The sequence below is a fragment of the Micropterus salmoides genome, unplaced genomic scaffold (genome assembly GCF_014851395.1).
Source record: "Micropterus salmoides isolate LMB-PRFRI ecotype aquatic unplaced genomic scaffold, ASM1485139v1 Ms_hic_scaffold_5, whole genome shotgun sequence".
Lineage (NCBI taxonomy): Eukaryota > Metazoa > Chordata > Actinopteri > Centrarchiformes > Centrarchidae > Micropterus > Micropterus salmoides.
The window spans coordinates 31,749,036-31,776,288 of record NW_024044237.1 but is presented as its reverse complement, the minus strand read 5'-3'; the positions used below and the strand labels follow the sequence as shown (position 1 = coordinate 31,776,288).

The 27,253-nt window shown below is 40.5% G+C and overlaps 1 protein-coding gene across 1 annotated transcript in view; it reads right to left on the bottom strand.

The window, feature by feature from the left end:
• LOC119888319 (polycomb group RING finger protein 3) overlaps positions 1-27,253 on the bottom strand; it is a 61,655-nt gene that overhangs the window by 24,307 nt on the left and 10,095 nt on the right. Inside the window, exons 2-4 of the mRNA XM_038698843.1 lie at positions 9,698-9,808; positions 5,369-5,486; positions 899-995 (exon numbers count right to left, since the gene is read on the bottom strand). Of these exons, the coding sequence (XP_038554771.1) occupies positions 899-995; positions 5,369-5,486; positions 9,698-9,712 (230 nt within the window). The 5' untranslated portion in view covers positions 9,713-9,808. The remainder of the gene's footprint in view (positions 1-898; positions 996-5,368; positions 5,487-9,697; positions 9,809-27,253) is intronic.

The window sequence follows — 27,253 nt, the reverse complement described above, 5'->3', positions numbered from 1 at the left end:
CAGGTGTGCTTGCTGAAAACTACATTTTCCAACTTCAAAACCAGTTTCCCAGTTATCTTTTTGAATCTGCCAAAATAAAATAATTTTACACAGTTTGTTTGCAATTTTATATAAAACGCTTAACTCTTCCTGTAAAACGTCTAAATATATTTGAGGGCTCATCCTGAACTTGGGGGCGTATACATACATTCTTCCAATCAACCAGCTAACTTCACCCATCATGTAAAACCAAACCTGAGAGTTGCGGGTCGTAGCATCTGGCGATGTCATAGGAGGCGTGTATTTGGACTTCAGTTGGCAGAAACGTTTACATTTCCAAAAGAGGCTGTAGGGTAAAATATTCATTTCTACCTCACCCTTCTACTCCTGATCTAATAACATGGATGTGGAAGGTGTAGTTGGAGGCCGACAATCAGTTTTACTTGTAAATATTACACATAAAGACGCTGCTGTTTCGCTGGGTCTCTTTGCAGTGTTCATGGTGAGCTTGCCAGACCTCTGTAGCCTCATGTCTGCTACAGATTAGCAGCTCCAGGCTACATTAGCTGCTACTATCATAACACACCTGAATCTCTGAACAAACTCTCAGTAATATGAAAATCTGCACACCATCTACAATCCATGAGACAATCTGTTAAAAGATTTAATAGCATCTAAGAATTATAATGAGTTCAGGATAAAAATAAATAAATGCTCTCGTGTGTAGCATTTATTTATTCACTGAAGCTTCTTATGTTCGTGTATCTATCCCTATTAAGAATACATAGAAAAACAGACCATCCTCAGCACACGCTCAGAGAATAAACTTTGCACTTTGCTCCTTGCTAGTTTATTCTTTACTGGCAGTGCAGTGATGATGCTCCCAGAGGCAGCAAGCGGCGGCGGCTCTCTCACTCACCCGATATACTGCAGTGGATGGCTCTGATGAATAACAATCCTACACGTGGGGCACGTGTTGTTTTCCTCCAGATACTTCACTAGGCAGCTTCTACAGACTGGAGACACACACAAACACACGTGAGCGATATTGTTACTCTCCAAGCTACAGATTTAGAAATTAAGCCTCCAAGGGGAAAAAAGATGAACGGAGCACAATGATTGACTTCCAGCCTTTAATTGTGCAAACAGACTACTGTGTCTTTGTCAAAGTCAAAATGGACAAAGACAGATATACATATAACACATACATATATATGTATAGTCAACCTAGAACAGGTGCACCATGGTTGGATAATTGACTGAATAGGACCGGTTTATCAGATTCACTCTGGCCTAAACGAAGAACTAAATTTGTCATGCTTTCTCTAATTTATTATTACATTTAATTGATGCAGTACTTTCACTTTTTGTACCTTTGTACTATTTCTTCCACACTTCATCATTTTAGACTTGAAATCTCGTTCTTTGGTCCCTGGGCTAAAATGTCTTGTTTTGTCCACAACCCAAAGATATTCAGTTTACTATCACAGAGGAGGAACGAAACCAGAAAATATTCACATTTGAGAAGCTGAAATCTGAGAATTTTTTCTTTTCTTTCTTAAAAAATTACTCAAACTGTTTAATAGATTATTAAAATCACTGAAAATGAATTTAATAGTTGACAACTCACTGATTAATTGTTGCAGTTCTAATTTACTGTACACAGCATCACCACACAACTACAACTAACTAATACAAACCTATCAATTAATATGTAATTATCCCTAATATTCAGTCTATAAAATGTACAAATAGTTAAAAATATCCATCACATTTTCCCAGAGCCCAGGGTGAAATGTTCAAACTGAAAGCTTTGTCAGACCAATCGTTCACACCACGGGATATTAAATTCAAAATTCTATAAAACAGATTAATTGACTAAACAGTGACGGAAACAATTAGAGCGTGGACATGGCAATTCTGCAGAGAAGAGATGTGCACGCCGATATGATGAAACGCCTGACTAGCAAAAGCACTGGTTTCAAAGCTGTCGAAACATTCTGATCTTTGATGAATAATCAAATATTAAAAATGATTCTGAAACATAAAAACACTTGACCGTTTGATGTAACCTGTAACTCACTGCGCACAGGCCTCCATCAAATCCACCTTCACCATTTTTTATTTATTATAGTCTGTCTGAACAGCTGCAATGGGGACGTGATGTGAATCTCTTCGTCTCAACTCTCCAACGGTGGAGCCCCTGTTTCAAAGTGAGAGGGAGAATCAAAGCCTCTGGTCTAGACTCTAATGTTTACAGTGGGCAGAACAACTCCCATCTGTGGTAGAAGAACTCCCTCCGGTGGACACACGAGGTATTACACTGTCTGGTTCACCTTCAATGTCTATTACAAGTTGATTGCTTTTTCGTAATGGTGCACACACTTGATACCATTTAGATCAGTATCTTGTTTAGAGCAAATTAGAAATGCATTATGCTGCAAACATCAGCAGGGAGAAGAAGTTAGAAGTTGTTTGGTTTTGCGTATCTAAACACATGCAGTAAAGTAAACTTAAACCTAAACTAAAAAGGTACTTTTAAAGGCTTTTCTCGCTTTAATAAACAAAAAAGCTTTCACTCCAATCTGTTTCAGGGAAACTAGAGGTCAACAGTTTAATTAGATTATTCTCACCGATACAAATGTACTGTACCAGGAATAAATGTGTCGAGTTCGATTCAAACACAGTAGGGGGGTGAGAATGCCTTGAAGCTCAAAATCCACCGAACCCTTTCTTTCTTTATTACCAGTAATACCAGAAAATCCTGATTTCACAACAAGAACCTCAAAAAATATCAACATGGTACTTTCCACACCACCAGCATTTAAGACAATAGCGTTAACTCTGCGACCCTCCAACGACTAATGAGCATTAAAGGCCACTTGGGGTTGCACATGAGGTAATCAGGCTGAGGCCTAGTCAACTCAGTGACCCCGGGCTTTACAAAGCAGTTAATTCAAGGTCGTACTACTTCTGTTTCACTCTAGAAGGCAGTAAACACAAGCCAACATATTATGCGAGAAGCTTCATCTGTAGAGGCACTAATGTAGCTTGAGTGAACCTGACCAAGCATGTAATGGTTTTAGAAATACTGAGGCTAAAAATTACGTGAGGCCTTGCTGCTTGTACAGTGTCTGGCTAGCTGGGTGAGGAATCTAAGAGGAAGCGCTGTCCTAAAACCTGTGTTACATAAGCAAAAAGCCCTCAGATGCATTTCCCCATTTTCTACAACTTTCAGTCCTGTGTCTTTCAACTAAGAAACACTGCGAGAATTAAGCCCTTCCTTCAACCTTAAAAATGATCACATCACACATTACCAACTGTGATGCCTTTTCTGAAGCTAAATCAGAGGCACATTTTTAAAACTAAACCTTCATATTTTGTGGTTTGTGTCTTTGTGTTTATACACTGTCTCGTGTATTTCCTCTTTTTCCCCCTTCTGCAAATAGCGTTGTAACTTCTGTTATGAAGTAAATTGAATGAGTCAAACTGCTGAACAGGCCTCAATTACTTGCTCACTGGTCAAATTGGCAGCTGATTCGACTTTCCAAACCCCTTAAAACGCACTTAATTGTTCATTTTGTTCAAATTCAAAATAATGTTAATTCAATGTTTCATTAACAAAAACAAAGAAAATGGGCCCATGTGGTCTTTAAAGGGCCTTGCCATTTTTATTTTTGAACTGCTACAACTGAGGCACAGTAAGCGTTTCAATTGAATTTCTCTCTGCCTTTGAAGAATGCTGGATTTCTGCAATTTTTGCTCTTCACAGCATTTAATTAACACAATCAGCTCAAATATATTATTTACTGGCGTGTGTTAACTTCACAGCCTATCTGATTAGAGATTGTATAAAACACAGAACAGAAGTTATCATCAAGTGTTTGTTAGCAGAAAGTGGATAAATACCATCAGTGGCCAATTTTGTAAGATACACCTGTACAATCTAATGATGTCCAACACAACACCTCTGCCATAAACTCTACCTTTACGTTTATAACATTCAGATTCTGGTGACATTGCCAGAAAAGTTATGAGATTGTAGTTAAAGGTGGTGTACCGGACTACATTATATTAAGAGGTGTCTGTCGTTTTGTATCCTCCTTACTCTGGCAAAAATGATTAACTTTGACCAAATCATTTTTAGGAAAGTAATGATGTCAGCTTTAGGAATGCAAGGGTGGCCATGGAGCAGTGGATAAGACAAGTTCCTTTAGTGTGGGAGACCTGGGTTCAAGTCCCACTGCGACACCTCCACCAATGTGTCACTGACTGAAGATCCTTAAGCCCTAGTTGTCAATATATGGATGTAAAAGCTAAATGAGTAAATATATAAATATAGTAAGCTATATAAATACTGTTTCTATCATCTGTTTTCTCTGTATGGAAATAACTTACAGCTAATTCAAGATAACTTGTTTGAGACTATCTATTGTGCAGAATCTAGACTAAATTAAAACTGAATATCAACAGATTAAGAACAACTGAGAAAACATTTAATAAATAAAATATCTTTGTACCATCTTTAAAATGCTTTGTACAATCAGCTGTTGGTAAGAAGTTCTATGCGGAATGATACCCATAGATTTTAGCATATGACCTGATTCTTTTCTTTCTTTATAAATCAAATTCAGCCTGGTTCCTGTTTTATTTGTTGCTTCCTCAAAATGGTTGATGAGAACTTCTTTTGGCTTTTGACAGAAAAGGAGATATACAGAGGGTATTATCCTACTTTATTGCAAATCCCCCACTAATGATGTACCCCTGTGTGGATGAGAGACGATATCTCCTCACCTTCGTACGAGGGCTAATAAATGTGGAGATTACCTGACGGTGACAAGAATCTCATTTCCTGTGATCCTGTGAGCCTGTGTTTGTGTTGACCTCTGGTTTAAAGGCCCTGGCTGCCAATAAAATGACATTTATATAAATCATGAGAGTCGTTTGTTTTATGTGTTATGTTGTGCTACACATAAATAAAAATGAAACACCATGTTGTCCACAGCAGGGGGGCCTGTAGTGCACAGCCAACCCAGACAACAGACAGATCCTGCACAGACAGACCAGTCAAGGCAGCGTTGTAAGTCAAAATACAGCTATGAACAGACGGGCAGGGATCACAGGAGGCATCACTCTGCCTCCAGGATTCTTCCCATCAGGGACATACAATCTTTTGAGCCAAGAAAAACCCTTGAAGACAAACAGAGCCACTGTGTCAAATAAACAACAGTAACAATGAGAAACTGATGAGACAAAAACAAGAGGAGAGCGGACAATGAGAAAGCAAAACAGGAACAAAACTGAGAGATGAGCAGCAGAACGGAACAAGCATTTGAATTCAAAAAGCCAAACAGGGAAATAGAGTTTGTGTGCGTGAGGAGGGACCTACAGGTGTGTAAGCACTCTGTGACGGTGGTGGCGTCGATCAGGTAGCCCTCACACAAACGACATGTGATGTGGGCATTGATGTGACAGAGCTTTATCTTCCTCGTCAGCATGTCGGGGTTCTGAGGAAGAAGAAGACAAAAAAATTATTTTAAGGGTTAAATCAAATCATTACGAGCACACCGTCTTTCTGTATGAACAGTTGCTACCACTTTTATTGGTATCAGCAAATAATAATGGTGTGCAATCTACAAGTATATTTCAGTGAAAATCTACAGTATTAAAAAAACAATTTACACATCAAAACACAAATACTATAATATCTTCAGTCTGAGTAATGAACATTGAACAAACTAATGAGACTACTTTTTACAGTGAAACTGATACTTTTCAGGAAAACATTACCTATAAGTAAACAAATGTAAAATAATTTAGGTATGCACGTTCTTTATTCAGTTATTGTAAGTCAGCAACTGTATTCTCTGACATTGATTTAGAAGTAAACCCTGCAAGATCACAGATTCAGTCTGTTTTACTTTAACTGGGAGGCCAACTGTCCTGCAGGTACCAAGGTGACCCCTTCACCAAAAGGTTATAGGTTAAATCCTGTTCAATTCAAATCTGTGGCCAACACTAAGTGCCCCGTCCTGCTGCAGCTCTACAGTTACAGCTAAATGGCTAAAGAGTAAGTTTTATAACATCACAAAGGTTCAAATAAGCGTTTCTGAAAACACAGAGATGCAAAGAGAGTGGATGGCTAAATTTAGCCTCAATAACCAGGAAAGTCATTAGAGTTATGTTCTTCTGCTGTACTGTGTAAGAAACAAGCACACATAACATGATGAAAGACCCCTCAGCGCCCTCCCACAGATTCTTCACCCAGCTGCCGTCTGAAAAAAAGCTACCAGAGCATCCGGACAAGATCCTCCAGACTCAGCAACAGCTGACACACACACACCCACACGCACCTGCACTAGTCACTTCATACACTAACTCACTTTACCGGTCACCATAGCCTGTCTGACTACTTGCACCTTACAATATCCTCAGGGGCCCACAAACTGCTCCTGCTGCATTACTTACACTTTATACTTTCGTTTTCGCTATTTTTATAATAGCTTCTTGTAAGTTTGTCATGCGTATTGGACTACTTGTTTGTACCTTGTTTTGTACTCTTGCACCTTATGTGCAGTCTGAATGTTCTTCACTCCCACTGAATGTTGCATCTTTCATTCTTTTTGTTTACACCAGGAGAAACACAATTTCATTCCTCTATGTACTGTACGAAAAGATAAGCGGTTTTAGTGTTTAGTGTCTAGTGCACCTCAAGACACTAAACACTAAAACCTTGAATAAAAGCCACAGTAGGCACAACATAGTTAAAAATACACCCATGCTTCATTCTTTTCTATGCCGCGTTTTACTGTACCCAGGGAGCTAGTTAGATATCATCCCTGCTTTCTTGCCAACCACAGTCACTGTACTCCTGTGTTTTCATCTTCTGGTTGGGTGTCTTTTTGAAGAGAACCTTTAAAAGTCTACTGCAGCCCCAACACTGCTGTACTCTTAATGTAATCGGAGAAACACTTTCAGGTATGAGTTCACTTTAACACTAAATATCTCCATCTTGCTGGCATTGAACAAGAACAGCTGTAGCACACGAGTTTTCAGTTCAACATGTACCTGCACGATCACAATCAGACAAGCATGGCTGGACAGGCAGCGACTGGGAGCTCAGTGGGTGATTCATGCTTTAAAAGATGTGCATGAGAAGCGTGTTGAAAACAGTGATTTGCTATAGAGAAGTGTGTTGAGTAACTGAATGACTAACTGTGGTTTCACTCTAACATCATCAACAAGTCATTGGGAGTCCTCTCTGTTCTCACAGAGCTGAGCGAAAACTGGGAGACTCAGATGATGTGTGAGCGGGCAAATAGCTGTGTATTGTTTTTCTGCGTCCTTTTTTCAATAACTAACAATGTGGTTTTGTTTTATTAATGATTTGCTTTACATTAATGTCCAGAAGTGGCTGTCAAAAAGTGACCTCCAGTACCCCGTGACGTTCTCAAACACACATAAATTTAATTTTCATTAAATATAATATTCATGCTTGTATACTAAAAGCAGACTAGACTAACTCCTCTGCACCCTGACATTCATCGACAAACTTACGCCAATGATTAAAATTAAAAAGAGGAAGGATTAAAATAGCACTGAAAACCCAGACTGTAATTTCATCCGGGATGCCTTAATGTCCCCCTCACTTATCAAAATCACAGTTTTACATTTGCAGTTCAAGTGACTTGCTTTAAAATCTGTCATTTTTGTGATCCAGACGAACTTTGAATTGATAAAAATACACACATACACATCTCACAATTGAAGAAACATGCCGTCCTATGTGTGTTTTTGTATTTTTAGTTATAGCTGTCTGTTTAGTTTTACTAAAAAGAAGCTTAATGGAAGCTAAAGAAAGACAAGACTGAAAAGGCTTGCATGCTGTTTTTATCTTACATTATTGTGGCTTGTAGTTAAATATGTGGATACAGCCTCTTCTCCCAGAGACAATGTAAGAGTACACGCATTTCTACCACTTAGCTGTCAGCTAACCTTTTGGCAATAATGTTAAAAATAGCGACCTATTTAGTTAAATTAGTTACAAGCTACATACACCTATATAAATTGGGTGATATATGGTCACAATTGCAACTGCTGGTTGTCACATCAGTACGGTGGCCCTGAAGTGCAAACCACAACAGCAACTCGCCACAACACTACAGTGCTTGTAAACTACTTTCTAAAATAAGTCATTTCTGCTATTGAAACATTTCAAATTCATATCCTATTTTACCCCAATTGACGTCAGTTCACTAAATGAAATAAATGAACATGAAGGTAGAAATGCACAATAGTGTTATGTGCATAAACACCATGGAGATGGATATATAAACTGCAGTGCACGGGCTAACTGACAGACATTTTTATTAGGTGGATTCTACAGAGAATATCTGTTGCTATCAAGAATAACTTTTCAAATAACAAACTCAAAGAGAATGTTTTCTTTTGATGAAACTAGACTGGCCTCTGGTATCAACTTGAGGACAGAAAGAAACCCTGAGGAGGCTGTTCAGCTGTCAGGCTCCACTCATGGTCAGACTCACGTAGTTTTCCATTGGGCTCTCCCTGAGCCATTTTTACAGGTGAAGATATCTTGTTTGTTAGACTGTACATCAATTGCATTTGATGTTTTTGTCAACCCTACTTACTCTGAATCTGACAGCTTCTTTCACCGCCATCCGTCAAATAAACTCTACTAACAAACAGTTTATCTTGCCAGGATTTAAGAGCAGCTTTGTTCCTCTTAATTACTCTTCCATCTTAGATTCATTTCCCTTTTTATGTCAGAGTATGTAATATTAAAACTGACTTTCCCAACTGTGGCAGCTTACCAACCAGTAAAACAACATGTACAACTGCTATTGTATGGTGGAGTAAAAAACACAGTAACCGACAGACCATCTTACAGACCTGAGTGTGTTACAGGCCAACAGACTACAACAGCAGACAGTTAAAGTCACATTATCAGATGTGAAATTACACCGAGCTACCACCCAGATAATGGCTGGCTGTGTCTGATGAGATAGACACTGAGAGAGCTGACATCCATCATTTAGAGGCTCCAACCTGTTCTAAAATACTCGCAGACTGCTATAACCATGAAAGTGTCTGGATACTGAGATCGATACAAAGAAGATAAAGACACTAGACAAACAGAGACGTTATCATCACACAGACAAAATGCTCCAATGTCCATCTGTCAGCTTTTTAAGAACTGAAGAAAAACTTTTGATGATGGTGCATTTTTGTTATCTTACGACTCTTTAAAAGGATTTCATAAACCCAATATCTCAGAGTTAGAGCTGATAAGATTAGTCAATTAATCGATCACTTGATCAACAGAAAATTACTTTGATAATCACTTATTTTTGTCAAAGACAAATGCCAGATATTATCTAGCTTCACAATTGTGAAGATCTGATTTTGAAGATTTTTTTAAACCTTTGTTTCTCACTTAATAACTCAATTATATTATGTTGGTACAGCGTCAACACTTGGATGCACAGGAAAGTTAGTACTGAAGTCTTATCCTTAGAAGGCATCTATTTCTACTAACAGCCTAACAGTAAGCTCCAGTGAGAAACAAAACACAGTATTGACCCACATCCATTAAATATCTAGAACTGTTTTCAAGGCTAAGAAAATACAACAGGAGCTCTTGGGGTTTTCAGTACTGATAAATACATGAGAGTAAACCACACAATGTGGTTCTTACCCCTAATACCGCCATGCGTTGACTGTGGATGGTGCAGCGGCCCACGTCTCTTCCTGCGGTTGTGCGGCCGACAGCGTTAGCTCCTCATCATGGAGAGCCTCTCATTGGAGCCTAAAACAGAGAAAGAAGCAAGTGACAAAGCTGTTTGGTAGATTCATCCTGAAATGTGTTACAATCAAAGAAAATGAAGAATACTACTTAAATCCAGATCAGCTTTAAAGAAATAGTTCAGCATTTTGGGAAAGACGCTTTATCGCTTTCTTGCCCAGCGTTCGATGAGAAAATCAAAACCACTCTCATGTCTGTTCATTACATATGAAGTCTCCTGCTGCCTCTTAGCTTAGCATAAAGCCTAATCTGGAAAATCTGCCAACCAGCACCTCCAAAGCTCACCAATTAACACCGTTTTACGAGCATTGTGTGCTGGACTACTCCTTGGCCGGGAGCAGTTTCCAGGCGAACAGCGGAGGCTCCAAAAAGTTACTGGTCCTTGGCCAAGAAATTGCATTTCAATTAACATCCAGTAAACTGTCACATTTAAGTACTCGGTTTTTGTAAATAAAATTAGATACACAAGCTATAGTGCGTTAATTTGTGAGCTTTAGAGGTGCTGGTACCATACAGACATGAAGTGATATTATTCTCGAGTCAAGGTATATTTAAGTGTGTCAGACTGTTCCTTTAATTAAAAGCTCTAAATTTGGTTTGGTTTAATGAGCAACCAAAGAAACAGAAGCTACCTACAGAAAGTCAAACTGCAATGGAAACTCAAAAGAATCAAAACTACACTGCACCACCCACACTGTTTGATCGGCAAGCCAAATACCAACAAACAAAAAGAATATTACGACGTTACCACACAAGTTTAATACTGTACAGTGTTGCTGAAAGTTGTAGTTGTCCTCCACAGAGGGCAACAGATTTCCTGTCATCCGGCCTGGCAGCAGTGACTAGTCCTGCCATCACTGTGTGTGTGATTCATTGCTTAATTGTAGGAGTCCGACCACTCCAGTCACGATGGGAGAGGGACTGCCAGGCGAACACCCACCACTGCTTTATCATCCTCCAAGAACACACACACAGTTCAAAAGGTACAAATAAACTGCCTTTAAAGTCTCCGGTGACAACGGTAAGTCAGCCAGCCTGCCTCTGTCTGCTCATCAGACCTTGAAATTAGCCCAGTTAGTCGACAGAGATGAAATGTGGCAGGGGCTGCTGGGGAGACACACACACACCACAGTGCTGCCTATTAGAGAGCCGTCACACGCTGATGAGCTTCACACAGATGTTATCGTCACATGACACCTGGCGACTCCTCAGTGATGTAATGTTTTATTTGTGCGCTGGTGGGGTTGAGTTGAGGTCATGTTCACACCAAGGAGGGTTTCCTCTGTGTGTTTTGTTTGCTTAGACAGGTGCAAGAACATAAAACTGTCTGTATGTAAAAAGACCCCAGAACGTTAAGGGCTGTGGTTGTAAGAAGACAGATGATGACGATGACGACGACGACGACGACGACGACGACATCTGCTCTCAAGCAGTTACTAATGCGAGAAAAGCTCAACGTGTCAACAAGTATCAAAGGGCAGATGTCAAATAAACATGCAGTGAAATACTTCACGACATGATAAAACAAGAATGAGACAATACCAAAACAGGGTGCACATGTGGATTTTGTTTGCCAGCTCTGGATCAAAGTACAGCTTGTAATAAACCACATATAAAAATGTGACACGGTTAACTTCCCACTCTGGTTTGAACAAAATTTAGTTACATTTATTATGAATTGCTGTTGTGGTTACAGAACTAACGTCCCTTGAACGGTGTCAAAATAAAATAACTTCAGACTGCAGATCTTGCTGCTTCTGAAAAGATATTTGTTCAGTTTCTGTCCCCTGCAGCAGTGGTGGTGGTGTTCACGAACCACTGCTGGATGACTAGGGACTAGGAATAATACTGGAGGCAAAATACACTGCTGTAAATTAAAGGAACACTTAAATCACAGCAGATCTCATTGAAGGAAATGGCTTAAAATCTTTACCGTACATTGCATAATCTGTCGTCCAACCGACTGAGGGCTGGATTCAAAATCAAACCAACAATCAAGGTTGAAAAAATGAAATCACAAGCTCCTGATGAGATGGTGGATGGTGTCCTGGGGGGGGGGGGATCTCCCCCCACACCTGGATCAGGGCATCAGTGAGCTCCTGAACAATCTGTGGCACTACTTGGTGGCGTTTGATGCACTGATACATGCCGTCCTAGGGGTTCTCAATTGGATATAGGTCTAGGGGACGTGAGGACCAGTCAGTGGCATCAATGCCTTCGTCATCCAGGAACTGCCTACACACTCTGGCCACATGAGGCCGGTCACTGTCCTGCACAAGGAGGAATCCAGGGCCCACTGCACCAACGTAAGGTTTGACAACAGCTCTGCGAATGCCAATCAAGCTGCATGGTGCAAGGATGTGAGCACAGATCCCACTAGAGGACGTTGGGGCCTCATGCCACGCTCATGGAGTCTCTTTTTGACAGTTTGGACAGAAACATGCACACTAGTAGCTTGCTGGAGGTAATTTTGTAGGGTTTTGGCAGCGCGCCTCCTGTTCATCCTTGCAAAAAGGAGCAGATACAAGTCCTGCTGGCGGGCTGATGCCCCTCTACGGCCTTGTCCAGCTCTCCTCATGTCACAGCCCATCTCATGGCACCTCCTCTATGCTCTTGAGACTGTGTGCTAGGAGACAACAAATCTTCTATCGACACCAAGCATGGATGTGCCATCCTGGAGGAGCTGGACTACTTGTGCAACCTCAACGGGCTGCAGGTACTGCCTCATGCTACCAGTGGTAACAAGAACACTAGCAAAATGCAGAACTAGAGATCTATCAGTCAGGAAGGGTAGAGGAGAGCGATTGTCTGTGTCCACCACCTGTAAACCTGTTCCCCTTTTGGGGGTTGTCTTGCCGTTGCCTCTCCAGTACACCTGTTGTTGTCACTTTTATTTGGACTAAAACAAGTGACATTGATTCACAATCGGTTATGCTTCCTAACTGGATAGATTGATATCTCTGAAGTTTAATTGACCTGATGTAATACTGTGATGATTAAGTTTTCCCTTATTTTTTGTTTGAGCAGTTTATATATAAAAAGACAAAAAAAAAAGATAACAAACCACTTCTGAGTTCAGTTCAGTTCTTTACGTTCTTTAGCCTGCTGCATTCAGGGTCATTTAAGGATATCAGTCACATGGAAGCTGGAAGCGTATAATAAATAGACTGCCTGCATCCACCGTAATAGATGGACTGCTTTCATTATATTGGAAATATTATTGTTAACCGTCATATATTAGAGACGTCCTGGTAGTCAAGTGGTTAAGATGCATGCCATGTAACTGCAGCGCATCAGGTTCAGTGACCAGCCTGTCTCAACTGTCAACAGTCCAACAAAAGGCACAAATGCCATATTCCAGATATCAGGACAGCATAGGTAAAGCAAACTTCAGTGCTGTGCAACTGTGCCAGTTATCCTAAATATTGGAAAATCTCCATTTTATATCTTGCAGAGAATATAACCATAGACATATTAGACAATTATTTTTGTTCTCTTTAACATTCACTTGTGAATAAGTTCCTAAAATTCTGTGATTGCTCAGCATCCAGACGATTCTTTACACTCTATATTTAGGAGCCTACATTATTTCCATGTACTATCATCAGGTATCATACAAAACACCAGCTAAGAGTATGAAGCAGGGTTATAATCTGTATATTGTGGTTGTGTATCTACTCTACTTGGCAGGTAATTCCCCATCCACCTGATCATGTTCAAGTCTGTAAACATCATTGACTGAATGTAAAGTTTAAAGTGGGTTTTGCTCTGTGGAGACAAATGTCTATTGCTATGCCCCACTTCGGTTTTGTGTTCCCTATTAAATGACTTAACCAGAATGTCAGATTTCCATCTTGGTGGCAGCAGTACAGAGACATTTTACCACAGCTATCAAAGTACTGCGCACTACTGGCACAGGGATTCAGTCTACTACATAGTGATTCAAGCTGTACAATGGTACTATATTAAAACATTTACAGAAACACAATAGGGCTGAAACTAACTATTATTCTTATTGTTGATTAATTGGTTGATTTCTTCGACTAATCCCATCCTTTGGTCTAGCAGTGAATTATTCATGGTGACATCTTCAAATGTCTCGTGTTGTCCGGCAAACGGTCCTAAACCCACATATTCAATTTACAATCTGTAGAAGGCTTAAAAAAAAGAAGAAAAAAAAAGAAGCAATATTCATATTTGAGAACCTGTAACCAGATAATTGTCATTTTTTCCTCAACTATGACTCACTCAACCAATTCACTGACACTGATTCAGCTCTAAAAAATAGATTATGCAAACATAATACTTCAAAAATAGTCAGAGGGAGAATTTGAATATCAGTCTAAATTAAGAACTCGTGTCTATTACTATTAGAAGCTCCAGGAGTCAATAAACATGACGGATGGCCTTTCTGTCATACTGTAGTGATTCACAATGAAACTGTGGGTTCATCATCACGCATCCTCCCACTGAAACCTGTCAAGCCGCAACGGTTTCCCCCACAGACACACTCTCCATTCATACCACCTACACGTTCAGAAACCAGTTGCTCTGGTTTTATCAATCATGTTCTACGACAGCAACGACACCCGCGAATATATCACTGCTACCTTGGGTTGGGTATCATTTAAAATTTTATGATACCAGTACCAAAACCTGTACCCTTAACGTGAAACTAATACCAACAGAGTACTTCATTCAATTCCTTGCATAATATGCCACCTGTTGAAGCCATAGTAGTTGAATGGTAGCCTATTATTTTTATTGTTGTTATGGGTTATCTTTTTTATTTTTTTCATGTGTTACTTAATGAAAATTCTGTAGAGGATAAATACAAAAAAGGAAATAATGACTGTAGACAAATGCTGATGCAGATGGGCGGGTCATTAAATATAAATTTAAAAGATTCACAAGCCAAAGAAACTGGGAACCACTGCCCTAACTCAAAACCCCCAAACTTCTAAACGTTCCTTAAGAAATCTGTGGGTAACATTAAAGATGCTAATATGTGTGTTTTTGAACAATCTTTGGTAAATAATTGCATGTGGCTAATATTTACCAGAGATTGTTCCCATTCAGCTGCTCATCCTCATTAGAAGAAACAGCAATATAAAGAAATCTCTTTCTCTTTAGACAACTACCAGAACTCCCCACAAATGGCCACAGTAGGCTGAAGAGGATAATTGATTTTGCTGGTGCACAAGTGGGACTGTCAAAATAAAGCAGTTTAAGTAATTGAATAGAATTAGTTTGACCTGACCTAATTCGTGTCAAAATTGGAAATTTGTTTCCAGTCGTCTATTTTAGAGGATTATTCTGAGGTCACAGCAAAATTGTCAGGACTGTGGCTCGAATCCACTCCTTCATAATGGCTGCTTGTAGTGCTGGTGAATGGAAAATTGTAGCACCGGCCACTCTACATAAGAGGATCAGCTAAATACCTTAAATATAACATTTTTTGTAACTTGTTGGGTGTTGATTTCATTATCTATCCATCCATCCATCCATCCTTATTTATTAGGGCTGAAATGATTCATCAAATAAATCGATTACTAATCCAATTCGTTTAATCCATATAACTATATAGCACACTGTTTCGCACGGACATTTGTGACTGTCGCACATCGCTGTGAATACGAGGTAATTACGATGGCGCGGTTTGCAAAGTGGAGGAAGACAGAGAAAATAGCCAGGGACAAAGAAGAAAGTGTCCAAAGTATGGGATTATTTCAAGATAAAAGAAAACAGTTAATGTTACAGTCCGTCCACTGTAAAATGAAACTTGTGTCGCCTCGGCAACAGCACGACGCCATCTGACCAGAAAGCACCCGGTGTTCTGCCAGCGGACCACAGACAAGGTAACAGTAACTTTAGCATTTAACTGAAATCACGATTGATTGTTGAGTTGAAGACTAGAGTAAGTAAGCCGCAGTCCTCAACTGAAAATGTGCACACGTGCATTTGTTGTTCTCCTTTTTGGGCTGTGAGTTGGAATCTCACAGTCAGGAGTTAACTGGGTGTCGGGGAGCTGCACCTTTTAACTGACCTGCAGCTCTCTCTGTAGCTCAGACAATCCCTGCTACAAACATGTGCTAACCCATCCTTTCACCCAGATTCTTTGTCTTTATAATTGCTATATTTATAATAAACAACAGCTGTTTCGTGTACAGGATCACTCATTTCCCGTTTTTACATTTCTCGTGTGTTTTCTTGACAAAACGTGGTTTGGAGACCAGCGTTGGGTGACACAGCCGCTCCTGTAGTGTGTGACCTCCTGTCTCCGATCCGTCACGTAGTGTGAACGCCACAACTACCTCAAGTCACAAGACGCCAAGTTATGTAGTCTGCACGAGCCTTTAGTATAACTTGTATAGCACTCGGGTGATGATGTTGTTGGTCTGATGTTTGCTGTATGACACGCTATGAATTTCCAAAAGGACCAATAAATATCTATCACCTATAAAAACGTGCACAGCTGATCCCGTTACCGGGACGCATCGATGAATCGTTGAAATAATCTATAGAAGCTTTGAATACTAAAATCATCATTAGCTGCAGCCTTATATATATTTTTTAGGGCTGGCCCAATAGACGATCGTGATTGTAAACCCCCCCCCCCCCCCTCAAATCTTCACATTATACCACCCTGTGAAAGCAAGTTTTAATGACACAAACATTCTTATTATTGTTTTTAAGTATGCTTTGCACCTGCCTCGGAATTCTCTTCTCCCCACACTCTGACACACCTACACCTCAGGTAAACACCCCGGCTTGCCCCGCCTCTCTCTGCCTCTCTCACCCCGTCTGCTCCATTTTCTCAATCAGCAGTATGTTTTATAAAGTTGCATAAAATACTGACAACTCGTCGTTTTTCCGTATATTTCCACCCGCGATCCGTTATCACGGCAGCAGGTGAGCCGCACGTCAGCTTATTAATGACGCAGCCTGTCCAACAACTGAAACCAACATCTGCACCATGTGCGTTCACTGCTGCTTTACCTGGTCCGTGCATAAAATATCCACTGCGACTTGTAACATAAGTTAATAGTCTACCTATTTTTACCAAGTAACGTTTGTGCGAGAACACATGCACATAAAACGACTGCTGCCTCCCACCCGCGCACCCCATGACATTGTCCATCCCGATGTTTCATTGCACACATCGTACGATGGATATTTTGTAGACATCGCCCAACCATCGACCAATTGCATGCTCTCTTTAGAGTTGTTTACATATTTAAATACAGATATCACATTCTACAGTTTGGTATTGTATTAAGACAGGACTACTGCCACACGGGAGCTACACAGTTTCCAGTGCATCCATTAACTTTGAGCCACTACTATAATGTAATTCACGCCTTAACCAATGTGAACACAGAGAGAAGTCCTCTGGATAGAGCTAAGTCTGGAGATTCACAACATTTGCAGTCAATCATGAGCTGAACAACTGTGTCAGTAGCTGATAAGTACACTCAGAAACAGACACACACACATAAAAGAACACAACACACACACACACACACACACACACACACACACACACACACTCTGGCATCACAAAGAGCCCCTGTTGGCCTGCCTGTGGGTATTGGAGTGTTTGGCCTTGGTATAAATTGGCTGCCAGCTGGAGCGACGGACACTGAAGGCCTGCATCAGTGGATGGAGCCAGGAGGAGAGGCCTCTTCTTGTTGTGGAAGTTTTGGCTCCACTTCAAAAAAAACACACACACTCCTAGGCCACACACATTGACACGCAGGCAAAAATGCACACAAACTACACAAAAATGTACACATGCTTTTGCCAAACTGTAAGTACTCGCACATGCACGAGTACTCACATCCACCGTCACACACACAGTTATTGTCTCCTCTTAATTCTGTTTGATGGCCCTCAATCCTCCAGCCCGGATTCGGTGCCTGGGGAAATCAGGCACACAAAAGACGCTTTCCAAAGAGAAGCAGGCTGCAGCTGGCCAGGAGGCTGTATGCGCTGCCAAGAAGCCGCAACACTTGAATAATTGAGCTTTGAGTTTAGGTGTGAAGGCCAAGAGTGAAGTTAGTGAAGCTAATGTGTAGTACGCCTCTCAGGTCAGACCCAAAAAACTGTTCACATCCTTTTAAATGGCTGTTTCTACTTAGGCTTGTAAATGTACAGAAGTTTAGATTTACATTTTCGCTGTAAATTTAATTGCAGAGTGACAGTCTTAAAGAAGGACATGTGGAAAACCACTAAATTACACATCTGAGTACATGAGGAGGTCAAGGATTAGACAGCAGCAACACAATCATTATGACAAAATTCTTCATTGTACGATACCAAACTGGTAGCCAGGGCGCGATATTATCTCTCCCTTACTTCAAGCTACAAGTGTATCAGAATGAGCAGTGAGGAGGAAGAGATGGTACATCAAGTACTTCTAAATGGCAGCAAGTTTCTCCCAGAGGCAGCAGTCAAGATAAAATTTCCAGGCAACCCTACATGAAAAGGAGGCAAAAATAATGGGACAAACTCTATTTTGTTGGTTAAACAGAGAAAATGGTTGGAACCCACCATTTATACACGTTTGTTTAATTCACAAGCCAATGTATGGAGAAAAAAAAAATAACTTTCTGTATTTGCTCATCAGGGAACAAAAGCAGAGTCAGAGCAAATGTGCAACGATGTTGAGACTGACTACACCTCTGGTAATTATCCAGGCATAAAAACTAGGATTCATGTTGTATGTCGCGGAAGGTTCGACAGGTTTAACTATTTCTCTCAAGTCACTAAAGCTGAAACAATTTGACAGAACACAACTATTTGGATAATTGACAAATTGTTTTATCCGTTTTAATTGTTAAAGCTAAACAAGGCAGATATTCCCTAATCACAGCATCTCAAATGTAAGGATTCGCTGCTTTTGTCTTATCTTTGGGTTTTGGACAAAACGTACATGACCCTTTTTGAACATCTGTAAAGAGTACATAATATTTCAACCTGTGAATATAGTTCCATACACACCATTTGCAAACTGTACACTTAGATTAGAGCTAGGTCCTGAACAGGGTTGTAAAGCGTTGCTTTCTCTTTACATGGTCTAAAGGTGCTTTCAGACCAAAACTGAAGTGAGTGTGAGGGCAGTGCATTTACATACAAAGTCAATGCAAAGATGCGTAAAGCCGCCATTTCCCTCGCGCGAGTTGAAAATTTTAAACTCAAGCGACAAAGTCGCATGACGTCGAGTCGTGATAGCCCATCAGCGTTGAGATCATCCAGACGTCACCTGTGGACAGGGTAAGGCAGAGCGGGGGATTGAAATGCTGCTAGCCAGCGGAGAGCTGCTAGACTTAATTGGGACAGATATATACAAATACACTCACCTAAAGGATTATTAGGAACACCTGTTCAATTTTTCATTAATGCAATTATCTAATCAACCAATCACATGGCAGTTGCTTCAATGCATTTAGGGTCCTGGTCAAGACAATCTCCTGAACTCCAAACTGAATGTCAGAATGGGAAAGAAAGGTGATTTAAGCAATTTTGAGCGTGGCATGGTTGTTGGTGCCAGACGGGCCGGTCTGAGTATTTCACAATCTGCTCAGTTACTGGGATTTTCATGCACAACCATTTCTAGGGTTTACAAAGAATGGTGTGAAAAGGGAAAAACCTCCAGTATGTGGCAGTCCTGTGGGCAAAAATGCCTCGTTGATGCTAGAGGTCAGAGGAGAATGGGCCGACCGATTCAAGCTGATAGAAGAGCAAATTTGACTGAAATAACCACTCGTTACAACCGAGGTATGCAGCAAAGCATTTGTGAAGCCACAACACGCACAACCTTGAGGCGGATGGGCTACAGCAGCAGAAGACCCCGCCGGGTACCACTCATCTCCACTACAAATAGGAAAAAGAGGCTACAATTTGCAAGAGCTCACCAAAATTGGACAGTTGAAGACTGGAAAAATGTTGCCTGGTCTGATGAGTCTCGATTTCTGTTCAGACATTCAGATGGTCGAGTCAGAATTTGGCGTAAACAGAATGAGAACATGGATCCATCATGCCTTGTTACCACTGTGCAGGCTGCTGGTGGTGGTGTAATGGTGTGGGGGATGTTTTCTTGGCACACTTTAGGCCCCTTAGTGCCAATTGGGCATCGTTTAAATGCCACGGCCTACCTGAGCATTGTTTCTGACCATGTCCATCCCTTTATGGCCACCATGTACCCGTCCTCTGATGGCTACTTCCAGCAGGATAATGAACCATGTCACAAAGCTCGAATCATTTCAAATTGGTTTCTTGAACATGACAATGAGTTCACTGTACTAAAATGGCCCCACAGTCACCAGATCTCAACCCAATAGAGCATCTTTGGGATGTGGTGGAACGGGAGCTTCGTGCCCTGGATGTGCATCCCACAAATCTCCATCAACTGCAAGATGCTATCCTATCAATATGGGCCAACATTTCTAAAGAATACTTTCAGCACCTTGTTGAATCAATGCCACGTAGAATTAAGGCAGTTCTGAAGGCGAAAGGGGGTCAAACACAGTATTAGTATGGTGTTCCTAATAATCCTTTAGATGAGTGTAGTAAATTTTCACTTGGAGAAGAAGGGCTCGAGTGGGGTAGAGGTAGGGCTGTCGGTATGCTGGCCAGCTGTCCCTCGATGGTTATGGCCAGAGGTGGACATAGATTTGTCTATTAAAGAGTCCATACAGATCGGAGAAATGTAGCTCACAGCAGTTTAATGTTACGGTAGCTGGGTATTGAAAGCTACGCTGCTGACAGACGTAACATTTAGCAACAGTGTGGCAGTTCTAGCGAACGGTCCACATTTGTCCCTAGTTCATCACTTCTAAATATTCTCTAAAATCACGTAACGTTACAGCAGCTAACGCTGCCCGTTGCTAAATTAGCCACAGAGCTAATGCCGTGTTTATCAGTGGAGGAGCGCTAACGTTAATGAGCCGTTAAACTATAGTTTGACTTATTCTAAATATATCTGCCAGCCGCATGTCTGCAGTTATTCGGCGTGTCTGAAATGATTAAACCTGAGCGGACATGTAAATAAATGTGAGCTGAACATGAATCTAACAATGTTTCCCGCAGCTCCTCTTTTTGTGACGTTGTAGATGTGAAACGCTGTAGTCAGAGCGGCGCTGGTTATAGCTATAACGTTAGTTAAATGAAATCTCAAAGTTTCAGGTCCTAGTTGTAGACATTCCTGTAGTATAAGATGCATTCAACAGCAGCTCACTGTGTCATAGATGGCATGATTTATACCAGTGGTGGTTAAATGGTTTCATGTAGCTTTGGTTAGAATTAAAGAGTGCTGGTAAAGGGATGAACTAGATGTGAATGTGCTTCATTGAAATTATGGCAGATTATGTGAAATACACATGCTTATTCTCTCTCACTCTCTCAGTTTACAGACTGCTGAAAAAGTTGCACCTTCCCATAGCAAATATTTATTGATGTGCAATTGTTTACATGTTTACTTTTTGAGACTGTAATCAATTTTATTAACATAATCCATTTAGGAAAAGGTTTTATAGCCCACATACATACCAGCTTTCAATATTGGCCTGTTCTAAGTGTAGTTCGTGTGTAGCAACTTGTATTGACCCATTCACACCAATTTTGACCAACTTCTCCAGTTTCAAATGCACTGGACACCCAGAGGGTTTGTTGTTTTCATATTTTATCAAAGCTCAACACAAACTTTTCACGACTCAGACGCTTCTTTATCTTCAACACAACCTGTGTGTTCATGTTACGCATCTGCCAAGTCTGTCTGAGACAGTAACTATCTATGAATGCCAGAACGATCCTGTTATTGTTCACAGGACACGATGCCTTCTGATTAGAGAGCAAGCAAAACAATCACTACGCAGAATCGTTTACTTCCTTCCAGGACTTTAAATGTTCTCCACAAATTCAATTCACTGAGAGATTCAGTCAAACAACCTATTTAAGGCAAATTCAGAATCTCTGTAAAACCACTATTGTGCTGCTTGAAGTAGGATAAAACACATTCACAAAAGATTTACAAGGAGCTGTGCGTCTGTCCCAAGTGTGGAGTTCAGTTCAGTTTTAGTCATGTGTAGCTCAAGATGGGATGAACTGATCCTAGAGGGGAAACTGGGTATATTACAACAGCAACACTATCTGGGTTAGTGGTTTCTTTTTGTTACTGGCTCCATGCACTTATGTTAAAAGGGTTAGGGATTCCCATTGGAGCCACTAATACAAAAACACATACACTCATGACACAGTAAGGAGCTTTGGATAAATGTTTCCACTAAATGGCATATGCTATTAGCATCGCCAAATGGGCTTGTTATCCAGCTCCTTCCAGTTATTAAACACAGGCGCTATTATGGAGCATGAGGTGGTCCTACTGCGCAGAGAGAGAGAGACACAAATGCAGCCTTCACATAAGGAGAAGATATCAAAGAGTAAACAGTCTGAACACCCAGAGGCTCGGGACACAGTGGCCACCCCAATGGCAGGAAGACAAAAGAGATCTGCTTCAAATGAGGAACAGAGGATCTGAATAAATCTGTTGAAACATGTTGCATCCTCTCTACTTCTCTCTATCCCCATCTGCTAAAGAATTACATTGAGTCCTGATAACTACATTGCTTTATAATAGCACAACCAGACTTCACTTTTTCAATTAAAATGGGCTAAATGTGTATTTTTTAATGAAATAAAATCACTTTTTAGCTCAGCTCTTGGACTCACCCACCTCCTGAGGGATATATCTGGCTCTTTAGCTGCTAAATGCTTCCGGCTGTCTGCTGTTTGCTGTTGCAGTGGGTTTATAACAGAGCTTTCTGTCTGAAAACAGCTGCCGAAAACAACGCTATGACGGCAGTGAGAGTGCACCAAAACCGTAAAGTTGAGGGCCAGACAATGAGCTGAAACTCATTACAAATCTCTGTAAAGCTGAGAGGAGCTGCAGATTCAGGTGTTAATTAACTGTAGGTTCATCACTACGGATGACCCCTTTCACATTGTCTCTTTGTTTTCATACTGTCATTTGATACAGCGTTAAAAATATCAATTACAGCTGCTTCACAAACTTTCAATTCAGTAAGGTCTGTGTTAGTTGTACAACCCTGACAAATTTGTTAGTAAATTAGCAGTTGTTCTATCATTTAGTAATCTTTTTGGGGGTTTTAATATAGTTTTTTTGTTAAAGTTCCACAAATTAGCTTTTTAATGTCTTTGTTGAGCTTGCCGTTTTGGTTTTACGGCCCAAAACTACAATATCGGTTCAGTCTTACTGCTTTCATTAGTGTCGTTTCAAGCCACAACAGGCCGCTGTTTTCAGTAAAACAACTCTGAATAACCCACAGTACAGTACCCGCCCAGCACCAACAGCAAACAGACAAAAGTCAGCGACCAGCTGGTGAACATAACAGAGCATTATATTCCAAAGGCTTCTCCTCTTCAATACCCCCTCCATTTAAAGTAGCAAAGTTTGTCATGTGTTTTCACATTCTTCTACTGAAGGGGGAGATGTCTGTACACTTCCCCTAAAATCTAAAATCCCAGCATTACAAGGGCAAGCTAGATTTGGTAAACCTGTGGTGAAACCTCCAGCACAGAGCGGACTTGTCAGTACACAGAATGAGAGTTTGCACTAGCATAGCGAAAGTTTGGCTAGAAATGCACCAATTAACTGATTAATCCATTAGTTGTCAACTATTAAATGAATCGCCAGCTATTTTGATAGGCTTTTGAGTAATTAAAAGGGAAAAAAAAAAAAAAAAGTTAATTCTTAAATGTGAATATTTTCTGGTTTCTTTCTTCCTCTATGACTTTAAAATGAATGTCTTTGGGTTGTGGAAAAAACAAGAAATTTGTCATATAAGTTATCTTGAGCTTTGGGAAACAATGATCAACATTTTTCTGACATCTAATAGACCAAACAACTAACTGATTAATCGAGAAAATAAAATCAACAGATTAAATCGACAATGGAAATAGTCGCTAGTTGCAGTAAACAGTTTTTGTGTTAAGCTCTGGATAACAGCATAAATCAACCACACCTATTAGCTACAGCCTTTCTTGCAAACACTGATAACCTCTCCTTTAACTTGACTGCCCTTTGGTTTAGAGGAATGGGACTTCGAAAGCAAAAATGGCATCTGTAAGAAGGAGAAAACATAACGTTCATAAAGAAATCTGGAAGATTAATATTGCACGGCTTTGTTATTACTCAGTGACCAATTTGGCAGAAATGTCCACCAGGCAGCACAGATACCAATAAAGTAGTAATGAAGACTCAATATTAATTAAGTCATTAAATACAAGTAATGAGAACTGCTGACTGCTGCTCCCAGAGTGAAGGAAAACAAGGCAATAACAAGCAAAGCCGTTGTAAAAGTCGAAATTAATCTATATTTTGTTGGATCTGTCAAACAATTAAATTAAGCTTGAGTGAGATTTCCCCTAAAATAAGAGAATAAGGCTTTGTAAACCTCCAGAATATTTAGTATCACATATTAAAAGGCAGCCAGATAACACTGCACTTTTAAAGTACTCTATTTCAATAATGTATGGCAATATGAATGTTCTGTGTTACAGTTCAGTATTTATCTTGGCATAGCAGATGGCTGATAGCGGCAACTAAAAAGCAGCTTGAAAGGCATAAATTAAACTCTACAGCTACATCATCGATCTCTAGACAGCAATTTGTGATGAGTAGATTAAATAAAAGGCTGTCAGAAGACGAAGAAGAGTGTGGCTGTTTCACAGAAATGTCAGATACTTCCTTTCTTATTTTAAGTCACAGCAGAGAGAGCCAGGCTTTGGTGTAACAGTGTAATCTTGGCTACATGTTGACAAGATGCAAAGCAGCTCTTCTCTATCCCACATAATCAACCTCGGGACCACCAGCAGCTGGACAAATGCTGCTTTATTTTGGCTGAGGCTGGTGCATTAGCCACGTGTAATTCACAGTCACACTGGAGGGTGACCAACTGGCCTCATTTCTAAAAAGCCTCTTGTCTGGTGAAATATTTTGGCACATGACTATTTTGATGCATTGGCCACTTTAAAAGGTGAACCAATATTTCCAACCCCGGCAGCTGCATTGAAGTTTAAATTAAAATTTTTAATGTAGTCAATTTTAAATTTATACAAATGTTTTGTAACTTTGCAGCATATACTTCACTTATAATTTAGTTACTAGAGAAAAGTAGAGATGCACCAATTGTTCGGCTGGTTTGTGAGCAAACACTAAAGGTGGAGTATTAAGTTTGTATTAAAACGGTGAGATAAGAAATAACCTACTAGCTTCTACCTACTTTCAAATAAAATATACAAATATAATAAAAATAAATTAAAGTCACTGTCAAAAGCATAGTGCGTTCTGCATGACTTCAGCTGTGATTTTACCTTTTCCCAGCCACATTTTTATAGATCTGAGACAAAAACCTTCCGGCATGACATCCCCGCTCACGCCCGTCACGACAAGTTGTCTAGTTTGAGAGAATTCACAAAGCTTTAGGACCTCACATAGACTGTATATAAGAAGTGGACGTAGTCATCGTGACGTCACTCGGTTTGTGGACTGCCGTTTTGAAGCCGAGCCGAAGTCGAGTTTGTTCGATAGGGCGCCGCCATGTTGAGTTTTTGCAACCGGACGTGAGCATATTTGGACAAGACGGCAATTTGTGGAGCTAGCCAGGTAGCTTGCTTAGCTAGGTGCATCTGTAATTCACCTTAATTGTCATTTTAATAGGGCTGACAATTTTGTCTAGCGAACAGGCTTAAAACTAAACGTACTCACCAGAGAAAATGAACAGCCAACTCCTAATAAGCTTTTTCCAATGGCGCTGGTTAAATTTACACAGTGCCGTGGTGAGTCTAGCCATGGTAACGACTTATCACAGATAATCATACTCTGCTATAAGTCTATTTTCCTCTAAATGGGACCATAATTTACTAAATGAACATAATTTTCTGTTGAGACCATAAACTCATTTTGACAGCGTTTACTGAGGTAATAAATCAACTGAGAAGTAGGGTCATTTGGCCCTTATTTCTAATGGAACTGGACTTCTTTTCGCAACCAGGAGAGTCGCCCCCTGCTGGACGTTCGATGGAATGCAGGTTTAAGGGACTTCCGCGTTCGCCTCAGGTTTCTGACCGGAAGCTTCCCGCTTGGGACCCTGTCATGTGGTTTCACACAACAGTTTTCAAACATGTCATGTCCATCAGCATGCACTTGTAGTTGAAGCACCAAGGAGACGAACCTGAGATGGACACAGTTTCCAATGAGAGAGCAACAGAAAACCGGAAGGCAGGGAAGGAGTGAGACATATGACAAAGAGCGGCTCTGCCAAAGTCATAGGAATTATTACCTTTGTATGAACATAATATTAGGCTTCACACAGCAAAGGCCACATATTTAATAAGTGAGGTTCTCTGTCTAGTAATTAAATTGACAAATGATAGAGATGTCTTAAATCTTATGTTTCATATCTAAAAGAGCTCATGGTACCACATCACGCTCCTAGAACACTGCGCTCCCAGAATGCAGGTTTACTTGTGGTTCCTACTCTCCAAAAGTAGAACAGGAACCAGGGCCTTCAGCTATCAAGCTCCTCTCGTGTGAAATCAGGTCCCAGTTTGGAGGAGGCAAAAACCATCTCCACATTTAAGAGTAGACTTCAGAGTTTCCTTTTTGAGAAAGCTTATAGTTAGGGCTGGCTCAGGTGAGCCCTGACCCATCTGTTAGTTATGCTGCTATAGGCCTAGACTGCTGGGAGAATTCCCATGATGCACTAAGCTCCACTCTCCACCTCTCTCTCTCCCTCTGAATGCATTCTTATCCCATTAATGTATATTAATAACTCAAAGTCTTCCGTCCTCTCCTGTAGTTTAGTGCTTTCTCGTCTCTCTCCTGTCGCTTTCTGCAGGTATTGCCTCAAGACCTGTAGTCGGGATCTGTGGTTGCAAGCCATGCTGCTACACCTGCTGCTACAACTATTAATATTAATCCTATTCTTAATCATTATTATTGCCATCGGTATTATTTTTATTGATTATATTATCACTATCATTCCAATTATTTTGCATCTCTATGTGGAACTTGCATTGTGCTTCTGTGTGCTCTCTTTCCCTCCTGCCTCCCCCCCGCGCTATATCAATAAAAATGAACTGAAATTAAATAGATGCCATGCATCAGGATCTGTCAGATTCATTACAATGATCAATCTCATCGTCTGTCCACTCTGCAGCAATTTATCAGAGCAAAATGTCACAATGTCAGGACTCTAGATCAGTCAGGATGAGGAGTTGGGCAATGATGCCAACAAAAAAAGATTTGGCTGCAAAGATTTTTGTAACATGAAGCTCATCACAGCGGTGGCATTAACCCAGACAGTATTAGCGGGGGGCTTGCTGGGTAGCCTACATTTTTACAGCCTCAAACACACTCACTTAAAT